The sequence below is a fragment of the Haemaphysalis longicornis genome, unplaced genomic scaffold (assembly GCF_048455015.1).
Source record: "Haemaphysalis longicornis isolate Haplotype H1 unplaced genomic scaffold, Haemaphysalis longicornis Haplotype H1 scaffold_3, whole genome shotgun sequence".
Taxonomy (NCBI): Eukaryota; Metazoa; Arthropoda; class Arachnida; order Ixodida; family Ixodidae; genus Haemaphysalis; species Haemaphysalis longicornis.
This window is the reverse complement of record NW_027526335.1, coordinates 224,684,346-224,705,585: the sequence shown is the minus strand read 5'-3', so window position 1 is coordinate 224,705,585 and position 21,240 is coordinate 224,684,346. Positions and strand designations below refer to the sequence as shown.

The 21,240-nt window shown below is 48.6% G+C and overlaps 1 protein-coding gene across 1 annotated transcript in view; it reads left to right on the top strand.

Annotated features, from left to right (window-relative positions):
• The window catches only part of LOC144176017 (ATP-binding cassette sub-family C member 2-like), a 320,694-nt gene that overhangs the window by 229,782 nt on the left and 69,672 nt on the right, over nucleotides 1-21,240 (top strand). Inside the window, exons 11-13 of the mRNA XM_077705121.1 lie at nucleotides 10,299-10,502; nucleotides 11,359-11,505; nucleotides 14,539-14,635. Coding sequence (XP_077561247.1) covers nucleotides 10,299-10,502; nucleotides 11,359-11,505; nucleotides 14,539-14,635 — 448 coding nt within the window. The remainder of the gene's footprint in view (nucleotides 1-10,298; nucleotides 10,503-11,358; nucleotides 11,506-14,538; nucleotides 14,636-21,240) is intronic.

Below are 21,240 nucleotides of genomic sequence, written 5' to 3'. Positions count from 1 at the left end.
TTCGAGCAGATCGGTCTCTGTCTCGGTTAGGAGGTCTGGCTCAGAATCACACCCTGGGAGCTGTTGAGGCTGCGGTGGGGTGTGACTCGGATATCCAGGTCTGCCATGCGGGTTTGGCTCATGAGAGTTGTGGCTTGCTTGGGTGAGTTAACCTCAACTAGGACCTCGCCAGTTCTTAGTTTTTTAGCATTGTATGTGTTGCCTACGATAGAGTCAAGAAACTTGGATACAAGGAATACAGATTGTGAGGAAAGAGGCTTGGATTTGTCAACCGATTCAACTATCAAAAAACGTGGGTAGTTGTCAGGTTTCGGTGAGTTGATGGCAGGAAGAGGTGGAAAAGATTCTTCGGTGCGGACCCTTTTCAAGGTCCGATCATGTTTGGGGGGGGGGTTTTACGATTTACCATATGGCATGTAATAGAAGCAGGGGACGGGGGTACTTTCTTCTCAAACCTTACCCTGATAGCCTGAGAGGTCCCGGAGCTCCCTGCCTGGTAGACAGACAGGGAGCCCATCCGCCGGAGCTTGACCTGGGCTCCGACGGCCACCGTTTGAGGCTTCTACCCTTCACCTTTAAACACATCACCACGGTAGGTTACAGTTTATGTTGGGGGCTCGGGGTCCGCGGTGTCGCCAACACCGTCACCATGAATACTCAAGGTGCCCCGTGCGGGGATCATAAAATAATGCCAAGGAAAGCCAGGAAAGGTAGCATTCAAGCTACAGGGCGCCACTAACACGTGAAAACAAGAACAAAAAAGAACGCGAAGTGCGGTGGTCGGTCTCCGTGTTTCTGGCTCAATGAAACGCCAATGTTCCAAAAAAGAAACATTCGCACGAAACTCTCGAAACAGAAAGCTAGAGTGTCTTTATAATTTCTATAATACTCACAGAGTAATCGGTAACTATCTGGAGATATTTTGGTTCTGTTTTGCCAATTGCAACATTACATTTTCCAGCAAAATTTTGCAACAATCATGTGGTGGTGAAGAAACACAAAATATGCCTTCCAAAGCCCCTAAATGGGCCGTTAACAAAAATAAAATTGTAATGTTTTCCACAAACATCAGTGAGTATGCGAAAACAAAAATATAGAACTTTGGTATATTGGGAAGGAAACACAAAATCAAGTTTTGTGTGTTCCAATTTTGGAACATTGGCAAGTAAAAGGGTAAGTCCGAGCGGCGCTGCAGGTCCCTTGTGAAACCACGGTATCTGTACATTGTCAGGGGTAATTACCGCATCAGTGCCCCCGAGGCGGGAGTGCCTTGTTGTCGGGAGGAGGTGCGCTCTCTGTGAGGTCACTTTAAGTGTCACCGGCTATCAATGGCTGTGGGCGCGCCGCGGTGTCTCGGGATGTTTTTACTGCTCGAAGTTGCAGAGTACGCGCGCAGTTCGTCACGGCGCGGTCTGTCGCCGATCCGGCGGGAATGGGTCGACGCGAGTCGAGGTTCTGTTGTATTCCATTCGTCGTCTTGACAAAGAACATGGATTTTGTCATTGTTGGGCATAATTTCGTCTCGTCCCATATGAACAATACCTAAGAAAGGCCGCCCAAAGGTTGGCGGCCGGCGTTCGGAGCTGCTTAACAAAAAGCGGCGCCTCACCACAAGTTTTGTAGATTTTTTTAGACGTGACGCTCAGAGCATCTCTTGTCGGTGGCCCTGTCCTTCCTGCGTGCGTCCGTTGTTGTCCGCGTGCGTCCGTTGTCCGCGTGCGTCCATTGTTGTCCGCAGCCACACTCCCCCTCTCCTCTCCGATAGCGAACACTCTCTCGCGAGGGGCATTGGATTGGATTCGATTGGCTTGGCTTGGCTTGGCTTGGCTTGACTTGGATTGAATTGGATTTGGATTGGATTGGATTAAAGTGGATTGTGTTCGATTGTGTTGCGTCATAGCCGCGGCACACTCCCTCTCCGCGGTCTCCTCTGCTTCGGGCGCGCTGCGCATATAACCTGTGTGCCGGTCTCCGGCGGCCTTTCGGTCGACGGTTGCTGTCCGCTTGCGCTCGAACCTCCCTCAGCGTCACATCACACCAGGGTTCCCGCGAGGGGAGGTGGGCGTAATTTTTTTCTTTTTTCGTTTTTGCGGGTGTCCAATGATATTCCCGTCTGTATTTATGTGTCTTTTTGAGTGGAATAATAGTTAGTTGCAAGACTGCACCTGCCCTTGTGTACTTCTCTCTGTGTTGTGTCTTCCTTAGCGCAGCTTACATCTTTTAATAATGTGCACACACCCGCCCAACAACACGTCTGTCTAAAGTACTTACTTGCCTCGGCTTGTGATGTGAATGTCACTTAAAATAGAGGGCCACTTCTTATTTAGAAGGAAACTTCGTTTTGTTTTAAAACATCAAAAGGTTAAAGATATTGTGGACGCCTTTACGTTGTTATCTTTCATTCTGCGACTTCTTTATTCGCCACTGCTATCAATATCGAACGGCATTTTTTCGCCATGTAGGCCCGCATGGCCAAAGTGAATGTCAATTATAGCTAATTTCGTTCGGGTTCAATGACAATAAACGCGAATGTATTGTTCTTTTCGACGCGGGTTCTTATTCAAAAAAAAATAATGTTCCTCATTGGGAAACTTTCTATTCGAAGATCTGAAGCACAGTACCTTACTACGCATTTGTAAGACCAAAGTGGAAAGTTCCATATGTTTTGCACTTATAATACTCGAGCACCAAAACCGTAGTTGGACATGTCTAAAGTTTGTCCGGTTCTCCTGAAAAAGATCGTTGAGGAATATTTTTTTATTCTTTTCATCTTCATCTGCTGCCGGTGGTGTTCATGTTCGTATTGCCGCGAACCATACATTGGGTTTGTTTATTTGTGTTTTGCTTTTACCGCCCGGCTGCGCCGGTCTGTGTTATCTCTGCGCCAAGGGAAGCGCGTGTTCCATTCTTTCTTTCTGTGCCGCATGTGTTATCTGTCGTGATAGGGAGAGCATTCCGATCTAACGTGAACAGCCCAGAATAATCTTCTTGGATCTACTATGTTCTCGATGTGAATCGACGTTTCGAGAACCACGCGCGCCGAAAGATAAAAAGCCTGCAGTGCGGACGCCGGAGCATTCGATTCTGCGACGCTCGCTGACGCAAGTCACTTTGTTGACCGCTGCTTCGCCGCCTCTGTATTCTTTTGAGTTGTTAGGGGAGCACAAGTTCGCTCCAATAAACTTGTTTCTCCTGCAAGACAACTGCGTCGTCCTTGGCTTCGTGACATCTGGTGGAGGTGCTGGGTAGCACCCTTCATGCCCACTGCAACCTCGGGAAGCCGCCAAGCCAGTCCAACAAGAGCCAGCCTCCGCCTGCAAGGTTTACCACCCGAGTTCGGTTTGATGCCAGAAGGGCCCAAGAGAAGGAACGCTGCAACCAACACCATGGTACAAGAAACAACGTCGCCAATCATGCTGCAGCAGCCCCGGGAACCGCCATCGTTCCGGGGAGCCCCCGCTGAAGATCCAGAGGAATGGTTGGAGAAGCTGGAGCGCGTGCGGATCTTCAACAGGTGGGACGATGAAGAAACCTTCCGGCATGTTTTCTTTTACTTGGAGGATGCAGCCCGAACTTGGTTTGAAAACCACGAGAGCGCCTTGACCGACTGGACGCAATTCAAAAGCGAGTTCCTTAAGACCTTCACGATCGTGGTGAGAAAAGAACGAGCTGCGATTTTACTGGAAACTCGAACGCAACACCCGAACGAAGGAGTCGTAATCTTCGTCGAGGAAATGAAGCGACTTTTCCGCCGTGCGGACCCAGGAATGACGGAAGAAAAGAAACTACGGTTTCTGATGCGAGGTGTGAAGCAAGAGCTCTTCGCGTGCCTTGTTCGCAACCCCCCCAAGACCGTGTCCGAATTCGCGTCTGAGGCCGCCGAAATGGAGAAGACGCTCGAAATCCGAACGAGGCAGTACGACCGCCCAATCAATGCGCTGGTTTCGGAGACGCTTGGTGCCAGCGCTATCAACTCCGACTCACTACGCGACACTATCCGCGAAATAGTGAGGGAGGAGCTGCGGAAACTGCTCCCGACGCCGCTGCAACCACAAGTCGCTTCTCTTACCGACGTCATTAGAGAAGAAGTGCAGCAAGCGCTGGGAACTTCAACGACGCCAGTAGCACCTCGCGAGCCGCAAGCCATGACCTACGCGGCTGCTGTACATCGCCCTCGCCCACCTGCACCCTATCGTCACGAGGCTCCGTACCGTCGTCCCCTCTCGCCGGCCCGACCACCTGCGGCGCAACCCCCTGCCCCAAGGAAGACCGACGTGTGGCGAACGTCCGACAATCGTCCGCTGTGCTACCACTGCGGAGAGGCCGACCACGTCTACCGTCGCTGCCCCTACAGGAGGCTCGGTTTGCGAGGGTTCTCCGTCGACGCACCCCGCCCCCTAACTGGCCAGCGCCCATCGGAGATCGAAGAATACCTCTCCAACACCAACCGAGGACCAGCCCGCTTCAACCGTTCACCGTCACCCTACCCATACCAGTCGCCGAACCGCCGTGGCAGTGCTGAGTTCTCACGTGGAAGGTCCCCCAGCCCACGCGGGGGAAACTAAAAGCAGCAACTTCTGGAGGTAAAGTTGCACGATCGCGGAAAAATGAAAACCCTCCAACGACGCAACGACTCGCGGAAGACAGTGACTCACAACATGCCCTCATCCCGACGATCCGACCCAGACCTGACGAGACTCCCGTACACGACGACAGCTATACGCCGCGACGCGCACCCGACCGGACCGACACGTCCGCTGAGAAGACGATGACAACGACGACGCACAGTGCCCGATCGTCAACACGTACAAGCAGAGATACGACGCCCCGACGAACCCGGAACTCGAGGAAGACTGCATCTGACGTCAAGGTGTCCATCGACGGCTTTGACGTAGTCGCCCTCGTAGACACGGGAGCTGACTATTCGGTAATGAGCGGAGCATTTGCGTCTAAACTGAAGAAAGTTATGACCAGATGGGACGGTCCGCACATACGCACAGCAGGAGGCCACCTCGTGACGCCAAGTGGAACGTGCACATCGCGCGTCACCATAGACGGCACGACGTACCCTGCGGTGTTCGTCGTTTTGCCCAACTGCTCCCGCGACGTAATTCTCGGAATGGACTTTTTGACGGACAACGGCGCAATAATCGATCTGCAGACGAAGTCGATAACTTTTTCCTCCGACCACTCCGTGACGCCGGAATCGAACCCCGAACACCGTGCAGCTGTAAGGATCGCCGATGATCACGTCACCCTGCCACCCCGCGCAAGCTTGATGGTCGCAGTCTACTGTGAAGATGCTGCTCCTGACGTCGACGCTATCGTAGACACCGATCAAAGGGTGCTTCTCAACCGTGGTGTGTCGGTCGCAAGAGGCATTGCGCGCTTCAAGGAACACCAATCCCACATTTTGGTTACGAATTTCACCGAGGAGTACCAGCATTTAAACAAGGGCGCGGCAATTGCATTCCTCGAAGAAGCGCAAGAAGCAAGTGACGTGATCGCGGTCACCGACTTTGAAAGCACACCCGTAGAAACCTTCAAGCTCCCGCAGCCTTTCGACGTGAATCCGGCGCTACCGCAAGAACAACGGAACAAGTTATTGGCTTTGCTGCGTCGCTATAGCGAATGTTTTTCGTCGAGCGCAAAACTACGTCAGACCCCTCTAGCGAAGCACCGGATAATAACCGAAGATGGAGCCCGACCCACCCGACAGTCACCGTACCGCGTCTCTTCACACGAACGGGAAGCCATCCGGACTCAAGTCGACGACATGCTCAGCGACGACATTATACAGCCCTCGAAAAGCCCCTGGGCTGCGCCCGTCGTACTCGTAAAGAAAAAAGACGGCACGTTAAGGTTTTGTGTTGACTACCGGCGACTGAACAAAATCACGAAAAAGGACGTGTACCCCCTCCCCCGAATCGACGACGCCCTCGACCACCTCTGCCACGCGAAGTACTTCTCATCGATGGACCTGAAGACCGGCTACTGGCAAATTGAAGTGGACGAGAGAGACCGAGAGAAGACTGCATTTATAACCCCAGACGGCCTATACGAGTTCAAGGTGATGCCGTTTGGGCTGTGCACAGCACCAGCGACGTTTCAAAGAGTCATGGACACTGTGCTAGCTGGCCTTAAGTGGCACACCTGCCTCGTATACCTCGACGACGTAGTGGTATTCGCCCGGACTTTCGACGAACACCTTGCAAGGTTGGAGTCTGTACTCGAGGCCATTCGTACGTCGGGGTTGACGCTGAAGCCTGAAAAGTGCCGTTTCGCATACGGTGAACTCAAGTTCTTGGGCCACGTCGTCAACGCCGCGGGAGTCCTACCTGACCCGGCAAAAACTTCAGCCATTGCGAACTTCCCAAGGCCGAAAGACAAGAAGGGCGTGCGAAGATTTCTCGGGCTGTGCGCATACTACCGGCGCTTCGTCGCAAACTTCGCACGCATTGCAGAGCCACTCACGCGCTTGACGAAAGATAGCACCCCTTTCAGCTGGGAAAACGACCAAGAAAAAGCATTCTGCGAGCTGCAAAAACGCCTGCAAAGACCGCCCGTGCTCGCTCATTTCGACGAAAATGCCGAAACGGAAATGCACACGGACGCCAGTGATATAGGCTTGGGTGCCGTCCTTGTCCAAAAGCAAAGCGGCTGCGAAAGGGTGATCGCCTATGCCAGCCGTGGTCTGTCGAAGGAGGAGAAAAACTATTCTGCCTCTGAGAAAGAGTGCCTGGCTATTATATGGGCGATTTCAAAATTTCGCCCATACGTGTATGGACGGCCATTCAAGGTTGTAACAGACCACCATGCGCTGTGTTGGCTCGCCAATTTGAAGGACCCCTCTGGCCGTCTTGGGCGGTGGAGCTTACGCCTGCAGGAGTTCGACGTTACAGTCGTTTATAAATCCGGCAGGAAACACTCCGACGCCGACTGCCTGTCCCGCGCCCCCGTCGACCCACCACCACAAGACTCTGATGAAGACAGCGCGTTCTTCGGGATCGTGACGGAGAGCGACCTAGCCGCCCAGCAGCGTGCCGACCCCGACTTACGTGTCATAATCGAGTACCTCGAGGGATGCAACGTTGCCGTTCCTAGGACCTTCAAACGCAGCCTACCAGCATTCAGCCTGAGAAACTCCGTTCTCGTGAAGAAGAATTTCAGCCCCGGAACAAGAGCGAATTACCTTCTCGTCATCCCCGCGGACCTTCGTGACGAAATTTTGGAAGCGTGCCACGACGACCCGTCTTCCGGACATCTCGGCACAGCGCGCACTATTGGAAAAATCAAGGCGAGGTACTACTGGCCCGGCCTTACCTCTGACGTCACCCACTACGTCCGGAGCTGCCGTGACTGCCAGCGACGAAAAACGCCGCCGACAAGACCCGCCGGACTTCTGCAACCGATCGCCGTCCCATCGAGACCATTTCAACAGATTGGAATGGACCTTTTAGGCCCGTTCCCTACGTCACGATCACAGAACAAGTGGATTGTCGTAGCGACAGACTACATGACGCGCTACGCAGAGACCGCGCTCTCCCGAGGGGGACTGCACAAGAAGTGGCAAAGTTCTTTATAAGCCAAGTTGTGCTGCGACATGGAGCCCCGGAAGTCCTAATCACCGACCGCGGAACGGCATTTACTGCGGAGCTGATGCAAGGAGTATTACGCTACAGCAACACGGATCACCGAAGAACGACGGCGTACCACCCCCAAACGAACGGACTAACAGAACGTCTGAACAAGACAATCGCAGATATGCTGTCAATGTACGTTGACGTTGAACATAAGACTTGGGACGAAGTGCTCCCGTATGTCACGTTTGCGTACAACACGGCTATCCAGGAGACGACGCAGCTGACGCCGTTCGAGCTTGTCTACGGTAGAAGGCCAACTACGATGCTCGACGCCATGCTTCCGCACGTGGAAGACGACGACCTCAACGCCGACGTCCACGGATATCTTCAACGTGCGGAGGAGGCCCGCAAGCTCGCTCGAGTTCGTATAACGGACCAGCAGCTGGTGGATGCGGGCCGCTACAACCTCCGACGCCGAGACGCCGAGTACCAACCAGGGGATCGTGTTTGGGTTTGGACTCCCATCCGACGACGCGGACTCAGTGAGAAGCTCCTGCGACGGTATTTCGGACCCTACCAGATTCTACGACGTGTCGGCCAACTTACCTACGAGGTGATCCCCGATGGTGATTCCGGAACATCACGACGACGCACGCGGCCCGAAGTCGTTCACGTGGTTCGCTTAAAACCTTTCTACGGACGATAACGAATTTTATTTTTATTTTCGGACTGTCGCTTATGTTAGCATCGGGTCGATGCACTCTTAGAGGGGGGGTAATGCCGCGAACCATACATTGGGTTTGTTTATTTGTGTTTTGCTTTTACCGCCCGGCTGCGCCGGTCTGTGTTATCTCTGCGCCAAGGGAAGCGCGTGTTCCATTCTTTCTTTCTGTGCCGCATGTGTTATCTGTCGTGATAGGGAGAGCATTCCGATCTAACGTGAACAGCCCAGAATAATCTTCTTGGATCTACTATGTTCTCGATGTGAATCGACGTTTCGAGAACCACGCGCGCCGAAAGATAAAAAGCCTGCAGTCCGGACGCCGGAGCATTCGATTCTGCGACGCTCGCTGACGCAAGTCACTTTGTTGACCGCTGCCTCGCCGCCTCTGTATTCTTTTGAGTTGTTAGGGGAGCACAAGTTCGCTCCAATAAACTTGTTTCTCCTGCAAGACAACTGCGTCGTCCTTGGCTTCGTGACAGTATAATCTACGTAGTTCAATGTGAGTTTTAAATTTCTCATTTTATTTCGCCTCAGGAGTACCAGACACCATATTTTAATTTGTGAATAAAATGTAACGTTAATATGACAACACGCTCCAATGTTCGAAGTGGAATTGGAACACGTTCCTTTCAAAATAAAGGAACTTGTAACGAACTCGTTTCAAAACCGGGAAAGAACGAGGAACGAGCTTTCATTTCTGTTTTAGAGAAACGTGTACAACACTGACTTTGTGATCGCTAGGACTGCTTGACCGGCAATGCCAGCCTTGGTATGATCGTTTTTCTCTCGTCACCTGTCTTTCTTCCTTCGATAATCTTTTTCTTACGCACTCAATAATTGTGTTAATGCAATTTGCGCAGAAATCAGTTGCGATTCAATGGTCCCAAGGGAAGGATCTGCCCAATGATTTACTATCACTGCGACGGTGCATCCTTCAGTCATTTATGGCCCAGTTGAGAGCTCACGCCCCATATTTCGCGGCATACAAGGACGTTCCAACCATTGGGAGGGAGTGTGATGCGATATGTCCATGGTCCCAGAATTGCCTTTAGGGCGTAGCTCCACGAACAGCCGGACAGTCTCAGCAGTGGTTCTTGTGCAGGCGAAGGCTCCAGCCCTGCGGCAGGCTGCAGCAGGCTGCGCCCCTGAAACGTGCCCCGCGATATCCGAGGACAGCATGTAGTTCATGGCGTGTTAATTTGTAGTTCGCGCCCAGCAAATTGGCTCAACACAGTCTCTTTCCCCCCTTCCCTCCTTCCCCTTTCCCGAATGAAGGGTGAGCGAGAAGCCCAGTTTAAATGCCGAGAAAGGAAACCATATTTTGAAGGGAGTGTTTAGGTTTTTTGACGGAGGGTCACGCTTGGCTAGTGCATTTGATGGGAAGGTAATCTAAGTTCGTTGTTGGCTCCCAATTGAAGCACCTCACGTGTTTAAAACACTACGGTCTGTTTGGGGTGAACAAATTCAACGAGTTCACTGAAAACGAGGCAAAAAAGGTGTTGGTTCGCAGGACGAGCGCTAATCCTGTGTACTTTCTCCTTTTTTCTGTTCTCCTTGCTAAGCTTGAATGGGTCACGTTAAGTGTTCCAGCATAACTAGGCCAAATTGATATCAGACATGAGGGCATGCTATAGGATGTTACAAATGTATTTTTGTTTGGTAGAGTGTGTCTGCATTGGTATCTATTCACTTCGCGATGTACAGTTAGAGCTTGTCTGTACAACCTTATATTTCTCATGATCACCCACTTTAACCAAATGGCGGCATTAATCAAGAAAGACGACTTTTCTCTGCTTGAAAGTGGTAACAAATGGATTGCACAGTACCTGAATTCAAATATTTCGACCACATCAACTTTGCCGTGAAGATACTCATTCCCGAAAGCAATAAAGAAGGCGAAAGTGCTACATTTTGTAGAAAAAGCTGTCGACGCACGACGGTGAATTGTGCATAAAGATGCTGCAGTTCTTTCCATTTTCTTTTTGACAAAGACGCAGGCCATGCGAGCTAGGGAAGGGCGCCTCAGAGCCACCGCTGACTTGCTCTCGGCCATTCGTGTCGTGAAAATGTACGCCTGGGAAGACGCCATGCAGAAAAACGTCCTCTGTGCCCGAGAGACGGAGCTCAAGTGGCTGCGCCGGATCAATCTGCTGGACGGAATCCTGGACTCCATCTACAGCTCCACCAGCTCAGTGGTTGGTGCATGCCGCATTCTCAATCACCGCATGCACAAACGCACAAATTCGCGTGTGCTGGTCAGCTTCGGCATGCACCTGGGTATGTGCTTTCCGCTGCCAGGACCAGAGGTCGTCGCAGTTGATGCACTGGTAGCACGTTATCGAGAGTTCGACTGAATGCCGTCTGGTAAGGCAAAGGCATTTGTACAAAAAGCAGGACACTGACTAATGTTGCAACAAAAGTGACGCTTCCGGATCCGTACGGATCCCTTGTTCACAATGAATTGGTGGCTTAGCAGCAGGCTACTAGGTAGCGTCGTGCGCATTGCGTAATCTTCGGGAGTACACGTGGTTTAGAGTGCCAGCTGATCTGTAGGTTGTGTTGTTTGTTGTCTGAATTATTAGTAATTCGAGATTGAGCCTCGTTGCGAAATTCTTTTCCGTGGATAAGATATTATCGGCGAAATGACGTAGACTGCTACTTTGTAGAAATACCAGCGGGGTGGGAGTGCCAGCAGTTAGTGGAAGGGCGCCCTCCTTTCCCCCTTTGTTTTTCACAGCGCCATCCGGGTATTGCTCCGAGTCGGTTTCGAGGCTGTTTGCCACGCGTTCCTGTGTTCCCTTTCATATTGATCATAATAGTACCTTTGCATTTATGAGACGTTCTTCAACTTGCGGAATGAAAATGGTGAGGTGTTTTGTTTTGGTGTTTTGGTGAGGATCAAACATTTAATCCATAGCGTTATTGCCTTCCTAAGAACTGCGTTTTGTTGTTGTTGTTGGGTGTTTTGCACACAAGAGTAGTGTTAAATTGATACAGAATACTCGCACTCGAGCTGCATTGGTGAAATCCGGGTTCATTTGTTTCTTACAGCTCATGATCATCCTGTTCTCGACTCTTCCCCGACTGCAGCCCGACATTGCGCTGACTCCAGCGCTTTCGTTCTCCTGCGTAGCGCTACTCTACATGACAGACCTGACCATGAATGACTGCGGTCAAGCTATCAGGTTTTTCAGTCAGGTAACGTGCTCTACTTCAGTAATAACAAAACGGAAGTTTGGCCATTAAGTATTAGCATCAATTACCGGTTCCAGCGTCACCAAAACCTTGTAAGTAAAGCTCACTTAACAGTTAAACGGCGCTTTGGCTTCAGAATGGCGCGCAAGATTCTGACAGTCGTATGCGTAAAGTTTATGCCTATGCATCCACCCTGTTGTCGCACTAAACACTGTACACAAAAGGCACGTCACAAAAGGGAGGAGCTTTGCGCCGGTGCAGACAATGCTGCATGTGTTATCATGCAAATGGCAACTAAACTTCAGCTCGATATCTCGGAGTACGGATGCGCTAGGAAAATTCTGCCAAATGAAACTGCGTAGAAACACGATTCCGTCTATCTTTCCAATACAAACATGCCTTGTTACAGAAGACACTAAAAAGTGATTAATCAATTTTAGTTAATGAAGCCGCCCACATCAACAGTCACCACATCATACTGTGTCCGCCTTATTGCATAATCTTACTGTAGAGGTGGTTATCACGCCATTTAAGCCAGTAATTTTTATAAAAAACTGTCGACTCATCTTTGATCATACTGTGTATACACGTTTTGAAAACCCTTTGATGAATATGAAATATGCATTAGGCCATTAGTTATTAACTTCAGTTCGAGATGTCAACCTTACACTAGAAGCAACATAACACCGCAATACGTGCATAAAGAAAGACCTTTTATAGCATTCACGTGGTCGTCACATACCTTTTCGGCTATTTTGTGCGTAACTAAATTTCCTGTTTGGTCGAGAAGGACAACGCTGCAAAATTTCCAAACGCCAAGTACCCCAAAGCTATTAGGTTTGGTCAGACCCTCTATTCCACCTTAACTGACCCACTAATTCCTCTAATAAGAATTAATCAACACACCAGTCCGACTAATTTACATTTGCTCAATAACGCATCTCACTAAACCACCCGAGCCTACCCGCTAATCCGCCTTAATCATTTTAATCTATGCGCCCCTTAATTTTAAGGTTGAGCAGATTCAAGATCACATGAAAATGCTATTAGATCTACTTTAAAAGTGGAAATGCGAAGTCCCCCAAATTTTTTTCAATTCTCATGTTCTCTCAGAGGACAAAATGACACCAAATACACGACCGCACGTCACAAAAAAAATTGACGGTGACGTAGAGAACTGTGATGGTTCTTGTGTCAGTGCTGTTTTTATATAACTGCCCATTCAAAGTACAATAAGTGGAAGATATGGATTTATTCTTGATGGTGTCCCTGAAGGTCTTCACAAGCGAACAGGGATGCATTCCAATTAGCAACGCATTGAAAACTTTACGCAATTTTAAACATCATGCAGATAGAAATCATAAAGAATATTCCATGATACGTTGCCTCAGAATATCCGTTTTAACTTATGTTATTCTAAATGTAAAAGATTATTGGGGACATGGGCAGTACCTAACGCAAACTGATAGTATATACGGACAACTTTACACTAAAATGAGGGTACTAATAAAAAGAGAACCTGATGGACCTTGAAACTGCAGACTATGCAAAATATTTCGTGGTGCTGTCTGGCGAGTTATAAAAATATCCTCAGACTCAAAGTGAGATACCGAAATGGAAAACATTTTCAGGCCCCGGAACCGGTTCGGAACGGTTCCTTCGATTCGTTCCGGTTCGGGTTCCAAAATGGCCGAAAAAATAGGGTTCCTGTTAAGTTCCGGTTCCGGGCAAAAATTCAGGTTCGGTTCCGGTTTTCGGTTCGGTTCCGGCTCCGGTTCGACACCCTGGCGTAAACATTCTTTTCAGCCGCTATAGAGTTGGCTTCACCTGTATACAGAAGGAAATTGGTGGAACGATACTTTAATAAAAGTAATGTAAGCAGTTTTATGTCATACTTGTAAGCACCGATTATCCATCTCCGTCCCGAGGATTTATAAAGTGCAACGATGAGGCACTTTTATTCCGTGGGTCGCTGTTGTGCGGTGCAGCAATCAGGTGGCCTTCCCTTCTATCCACATTTTTTTTATTACACGTGTGTGTTCTTCTCTATCAGATGGGCCAGAGAACGCATGAAAGTGTACCGTGAGATCGCTATGCACTATTGCCTTGAGAGTCCTAAATATTCTCCACCCGATAGGTCGCTGCAAAATTCAGCAAGTCACCAGGAGGCAGCTCCATACCAGTATATTTTGTAACACCTATAGCAATCCTCCAGCAGCTTTCCGACCCGAATACTCCTTGTGTAATGCCGAATGGGCAGGTCTAGGCCACATTTTGCATGGGTGCCCCGAGTTCCCCTTGAGGCTCGAGGCTCCTCTAGCGGTCTGCAATTGCCTGATTCAGAGCAGTGGGAGGGCTCCATGTTTAGGTTTAGCACCGACCAGTCGATGCAAGTTTAGACCAGTCGATGCTAGTATAACGGGTTGAAAAAATTGAACCTTAAACTTTCTTCTTTTTGTGCTACATACAAAACTAAGCTATTTCGCAAGATAATTGTCAGAAATATATTCTTCGGTTATTTTGTTGTTCATTGTGTCTTGATGTGGGATGCTCGTATAGTCTTAGCGAGACATGTACCTGGAAGCGCGAAGCGTATAGCTTGCATACCGCGTGCACGCAGCCGAGAGTGTGATATTGTTGAGAGCGTATGTTGAGAGCAGAAACATAAGATTTCAAGATGGGTGCGCGTTTTTTCCCTGGAGTTTCCACCACGAATGCGGAGGGCCTTGAAAGTGATTGATCCCGTTGGATCAATCAATTCCGTAGATGATCACGAAGCTTATGAAACATAAATATGGAAACTGTGCGAATAACATCGAATGGTCGAACCGTTTTTACATGAACCGGTAACTCTTGTTCATTTCCACGGTTCAGTTCCGGTTCGGGTTAAGCGTGCTAAAAAAACAACGGGTCGGGTTCGGGTTCAGTTTCGGGGAAAATATCGGTTCGGTTCCGGTTCGGCAACTTGCTTTTCACACTTCCCGAAATTACTGAACGTCCGTTTAAGTATACTTTTGGTGTTCATTTGTTTTCCAGGTGTCCCTGGCGCTGAGGAGAATAGCCGATTTTTGTACGGCCGAAGAGCAGCCGGAACAAAAAGAGCATTGCAAAACTCTTCTGCATTTCAGAAAAGGTGAGAAGTACGAATTTTGTATTTGGCACTCTATCGCCCTGAGAGCATTAACATTGTGCTCTGTCTGTCTGTCTGTCTGTCTGTCTGTCTGTCTGTCTGTCTGTCTGTCTGTCTGTCTGTCTGTCTGTCTGTCTGTCTGTTCCTCGATTCAGCTGCGCAGTGAGAACTAAAAAACTTTAGTCTAGAACAAGAGGATTTTTTATAGGCAAAACAATTTCCCAACTGCTAAATCAGGGAGAACACTTCATGCCGTCAACATTGTAGAGCAAAAAAAAAAAAAAATCCCGGGCCATCTCCACTAAGGTGAAACCTGCGGAGGGGCGAAGCATGCAGTGTATAAAGTGTATTCTTCGTGCCTTGGTGTTTTTGCCAACGAAGATGAAACTTTTGGGGGGTACAGGTATACAGCTTTGTTGTAAATGTCCCTTGACTTTGAAGCATCGAGCTCTCTACCGCGAGGCGTGAACGGGTGTTCCGGTGTTCTTTTAGTAGGCGTTACGAAACGCTCAAGCGCGAGGCGTAAACGAGTGTCCCGGTGTTTTAGTACCGTGACTACTTGAGAAGACGATTACGACGACGATTACGACGACTTTAACGACAGGAGACGCCAACAGCCGCAGCCCCGAAGGGGCGTCGGCCCTAAAAGGAAACAATACGAGCACGAGAACGCGGGTTCGACTCCCGGCCGCGGCGGCCACCTTTCTGGTAGAGGCGAAAAGAAAAAAGGGCCCATCTCCCCGCGAGGGGGACTCGAGTAAATGCGTCGCATAGGGGGTGGGTGTATTGCGTTAACGTTTAGTGTTTGGGGAGTTGGTGGTAGTGAATGCGTTGTATCAGCAGCTTCTTGACGTAGTTTGAATGAGTCAAGGATATAAGGCGCGTTCGTAGCCTTTCATTCTGTGTCGGTTTTGTGGCGCAGTGGGAAGAGCACCATGTACCTCGCGTTCCGCCCACAGGTAGTGAATGCGTTGTATCAGCAGCTTCTTGACGTAGTTTGAATGAGTCAAGGATATAAGGCGCGTTCGTAGCCTTCCATTCTGTGTCGGCTTTGTGGCGCAGTGGGAAGAGCACCATGTACCTCGCGTTCCGCCCACAGGTAGTGAATGCGTTGTATCAGCAGCTTCTTGACGTAGTTTGAATGAGTAAAGGATATAAGGCGCGTTCGTAGCGTTCCATCCTGTGTCGGCTTTGTGGCGCAGTGGGTAGAGCACCATGTACCTTGCGTTCCGCCCGCAGGGTCGTGGGATCGAAACCAGGCGCCGGTAAATATTATTTTTTTATATAGTGTAGGGGGAGGGGTGCAGACCTGTTGTTGAGAGCGAGGAGGGTAGCGTGATGCGGGAGAGGAGTGGGGGAGAGGGCGCACCTGGAACGGCTGTTGCGGACGCTGAGGCACGCAAACGCCGGGTGACATCGTGAGTTAAAGAAATGCTCTGCATTTAAAAAAACTCCCGTGTATGCGACATTTGGCGCGATATTTCGGCGATCCCTAGGTGGTCGAAATTATTCCGGAGCCCTCCACTATGGGCGGCCTCATCGCCTGGGTCACATCGGCGTGTTAAACGCTACAATAAAATAAAATCATCAAAAAGTAAACATTAGAACTATCGGAGGCAAAATAATAGTGCATCGGGAATACTGCTTGTGTTAAATTATTTAAATTAGAAATAGACAACGCAACTTTACAGAAACGCGCTAAAGGCAATATTTTTACCAAACATAAAAAAACTGATCGCACCCTTGTGCTCACAAAAGGCCGTAATAAACACCGTCGTAGCAGTGCGAATCCGGGAAAATTGAAATGAATACCGCAAACTTTTACTGCAGTGTTAATACCTGGAGGAGCGAGAGAGGAGCGGGAAAGCGTGAGAGGTGGGCGGGAAAGAGCGGAGATGCCGTTACGCGGCAGAGGCGGCCTTGGGGCGGCCAACTTTGGGGCGGCCAACAGAGGCGGCCAACTTTGTGAAATCTCTGTTACTTCGCCGGAAGCTTTCTCTGATTGGCTTTCCGTTTTGTAATGTGCTTCCGTCTGACACAATGACTGTGTGCGCTTTCGTCATTTTGACATCTCACGGCGCTTCCTGGCAACAGTTAGCCTTGTTTTTCGCGACTGGGGGTGCGTATTTTTTTACCGGCACTTTAAAAACTACATGAAATGCAACAGTCATGCCAACGGAGACCTGTTTTTGCTATTGAACAACTTCATAGATTGTAGGCCACGCAGTATCTTTGACTGGCTGACAAGCCGTTACGTAATATTAACAGTTGGCGGGAACATGTTCGTCACACATTGGCAACTTCAGCCTGCGGTGAAGTCACGTGATTTTGTGAAAGAGCCTGCAAATGACGGCTGCCATCGCCGTTGACATATACAGTAAAACATTGTAGCGCCATCGGCGCCGTGAAGTCCCCTTTAAGTTTCAACAGGCGGAGCTTCGCATGCCGCACGGTTTAAGACTCTTTCCTAGCGAAAAAATAGTTATGGTTGTTTCCAAGTACCCGATAACTAAGCATAAAAAATGGCTGACGATTACTGTACCACCTAAAGCGTAATTCATGCGCAGCGCGAACTGCAGTCTTTCCGGTCACGGCGCGTAGCTGCTGAGTCTCAGGAAGTGATGTCGTGATCAGCGAACGCACGGCGGCGCACGCTACTGTGCCGTTATCTCGGAGCCCGTCGACGCCGCCAAGCATGTTGTTGTAAACCGTGTTTCAACCTCCCGCACAAGTATCACGCGGTTCGGATGAGCCACGCAACGCGGAAGACGTCGAAGGGCTGTTGTACTACGTGCATCATGCAGCGCGTGTTGCGTGGACTTCTGTGGCTCGGCCTCTAGACATACTGCCCTCACATCACACTTTTGTCATACTTTTTATTCTTCGCTTTTTTGCGGGCTCTCACTCGGGGGCGTCTTCGTTCTCTCGGCTATCTCGTAGCGCGTCGCCCACGGGACTCACGGACCGGGTATGAGGCTGGCAGTGCTGTTGGTGCTTCGCGGCTTGTGAGCCATCATCTTTGTTCTTCTCCATCTTTATCGTCTTCTCTGCTCATCCTATTTTCTGTACAGGCTCTTCCTGGACTCAAGTCTTGATTGAGCCAGGCGGTTATCGCCTAAGTCAGCTCCTCCTTTCTCTTTCCATAATGCAACACACGCCAAAGAGCGTCTCGCGCCACCTCGGGATACTTCCCCTTCGCACTTTCGCCACACTTTCCTCCTGCATTTTTGTTCTGTCTTTGGTGTTCCCTTCGTTTGCTCGGTTACGAGACCGGCGACGCCGCGAAACCACCGCAGCTGACGCTTAAGTGCTACGCAATCAAAATAACGTCCCGTATTTCACGTTCTAAAATTCACGAGGAGTTTATTCATTCGGCGAAAAAGCAACACAAGATTTCAGTACAAGCTACTCTATAACAAGGAACCCAACGCATGGAATTTGTCGAGACTCCTCCTAGTAGCTAGTGCGTCACATGGTCAAATTCAAGAGGAAAAACAGCAAAGAAACTTGCTTTTTTTCATTACTGCGCTGATAGAGTTGGAGCTTGTCAAATGATTTAATCGGCGGCATTACTACGCTATTCCGTTATCAGGCGTAGCGTTTCGCTGTCCTTACCGCGTCATACAACCGATGGCCACGGCTACGGAGCAAAGTTACGAGACGTGTCGTAAATGTCCCCAACTCGGGGAGCACAGTGCAGGTGGCGCTTACCATGGGCATTATTACCCCTCGACGGCCGGGTCACGTTATTTTGTTTCGTATCCTCTGAAGCAGGGCCATGGCCTTCGGGGCCTCTGACGTCTCTTACGTCGAGGACGTGCTGGCGCCACATCCACTACACACCTCTTCGTCGCGCTGGCAGCAAAGGAGCTGTCCCAAATAAATTTTGTGATTCACCTGCCCAGCTTTTGAACTGCTCAGCAACAACATATGCGCTGTCGAGATGATTTTGTTAGGAGCCAAAAATTTTTTGAATCCCTGTCCGCATCCACTGCGAAGTCACGCTCTAGCCTAGCCGATTGGCTGGCGAAGAAAAATGCATTGCTACAGTTCACCGTAGCCGAGTACCGCTTGTAATTTAACAGCTGGGCTAAATTGTAGCTGTGCCATTGGGTTTCTCTGAGCTGCGGAACAACATAACCCCTCTCTGGGTTGGGTGCGTGGTGGTTATTGTGACAAAATTCCCCCCCGTGCTTCATAAGCTGTTGCTACCGTTACTATATGCTGAAAAACCATGACGCGCGAGGTTCCCAGCCAAAGTTTCAGAACCTACGATCGACCGTCTTGTCGGGGGAAGGGGGGGGGCGGGGGGTTTAAGGTGACGTTATTATTTCGGTTCTTTCTTTCTGCTTTTTATTTTTGTATTACACTGTGCTAGACACGTTAGTGAACATACGTTTCGTATGCCCGCACGAATCACCGCTTATTTTTTCGTTTTTGTACCGACCAACTCGGAGCGGCACCGTGTTCTTGTGTTCGCACTGCAAGCATCGAATAAATTTTCTCATCTCAGCCGAATCAAGCTTACTGGATTCCCACTGGTTAAATGTTTTGGTAAATACCTACAATAACAGCTTTAACAATGCCATGTCAAGATTAACCTAGCCTATAGTTCCGCTTTTTCAATAATGTGATTGTTACGATTTTCTACGTAATGTAAGAAGAGACTTTCTTGGAAACTTGCTTTATCACGAGTGATAAAAATTTATATGCCTGCTGTACTCACCTTGCCTACTCCTATCGATTATGGCGAAACGTGCTCGACGAGTTGAATGTGTAACCAAAGGTCGATAGTGCGAGTGGTAAAAATGCATCGAAGTGCTGCAACTGTGTATTTCCGAGTCAATTTTTTTAAGGCCTACTGATTCTATGGAGGTAGAATCACTAATAAGAAAGCCTAAACTAAACGTCGCAGCAGGAATTGATGACATCGGGCCGTCTGAGATAAAGTCAATTGCACCGTTTATCTCCGAAGTTCTAGCATATATAATAAACCTTACCTTGAGCACTGGTGTCTTCCCAAAAAAGTTAAAAGTTGCAAAAGTCACTCCCATATTCAAGAGCGGTGATCCAGAAAACCCATCAAATTACCGCCCTATCTCCGTGCTAACAACGCTATCTAAAATTTTTGAGGGTGTTATTTTGGACAGACTCGTTTCTTTCTTTGATATACACGGTATAATAACAGACAGCCAATACGGTTTTCGGAAAGGGCGTTCGACTGAGCAGGCGTTACTTCTTATCAAGGACGCAATATTAGCTAACATGGAAAATCGAAAATACGCGCTTGGACTGTTCTTAGACATTAAGAAAGCCTTTGACTCCATACAGTATGACCTGCTGCTTAATAAGTTGTTCATTTATGGTGTACGTGGAATTGCCCAAGATCTTATTAAGTAATATTTGCAAGACCGTTACCAAACTGTGAATGTTGATGGCACAATGTCTTCAAAATTAATGTTGAAACAGGGTGTCCCACAGTGCTCGATTTTAGGACCGTTCCTCTTCCTTGCATATATAAATGATATTGTTTCGATACCCCATTCACCACAACTCATAATGTATGCAGATGACACTAATATCTTTTTTACGTCTAATAATCTTGCGTCACTTGAAAGCAGCTTTAACGATTACATGCGATGCCTGTCAAACTGGCTGAAAAATAACAGGTTACAATTGAACGCCAAAAAAACTACGTACATCATATTTCACCCTATAAATAAACCGTTATGCACCACTTTTAAAGTTATGTTCAATAACCAGCTCCTTGAAAGGGTTAGAGAGCAAAAATTCCTTGGCGTTTGGTTTGAGGAGGGATTATCATGGAAAGCACACATTGAACACTTATGGATAGAATTGGCTCGAACTGTTGGCACCCTGTACAAGTTAACAACATTAATTCCGCTTTGGCTAAAAAAACTTCTTTACCGCTCTTTGTTCTATTCGAAGCTCTGTTATGGATTATTAGTCTGGGGAACAACGACGTCCGGCAATTATAGTAAAATAATTGTGCTACAGAAGAAAGTGCTTAGATGTTTTGAAAACTATCACGGAAACCACCAGAGTCTGCCGACATCTCCCCTGTTTTTGAAACACGATATATTAAAAGCAGACCAGCTTTACTATTTTAAGCTGCTACAGTACATACAACAAAATAACCTTTGCAGGCCAGGCGTAGATCACGATTCAGGTTATTCAATACGACAAAAAAAGAGGAGAATGCCGAAAACCAGGACAAATTATGGCAAACACACAACTGAATATCAAACACTTTATATATTTAATAAATTAAATGGTAAAATAGATTTCACGTGTTCGGTAAGTGCGTTTAAACAGCACATTAAGAATGTATTGCAGTCACTTGGTCTCCACTATAGCAATTGATATTGCCTGCCATTTTTGTTCACGCAATCTAGCTGACATTTTCTGGTTTGTTTTCTTGCTTTCTTTATTTTTGTGAATGGCGTTACCGTGCTTAGCGAAATATTATACACGTGTGTGTAGTTATTCACTGTGTCATGAGAAATGCATGCATATATGTTGGATGTAGTTATTTTCTTGGTGTTCTTTTACTAGACAAGTTGCTTTAGATTTTTTTTTTTTTTGTG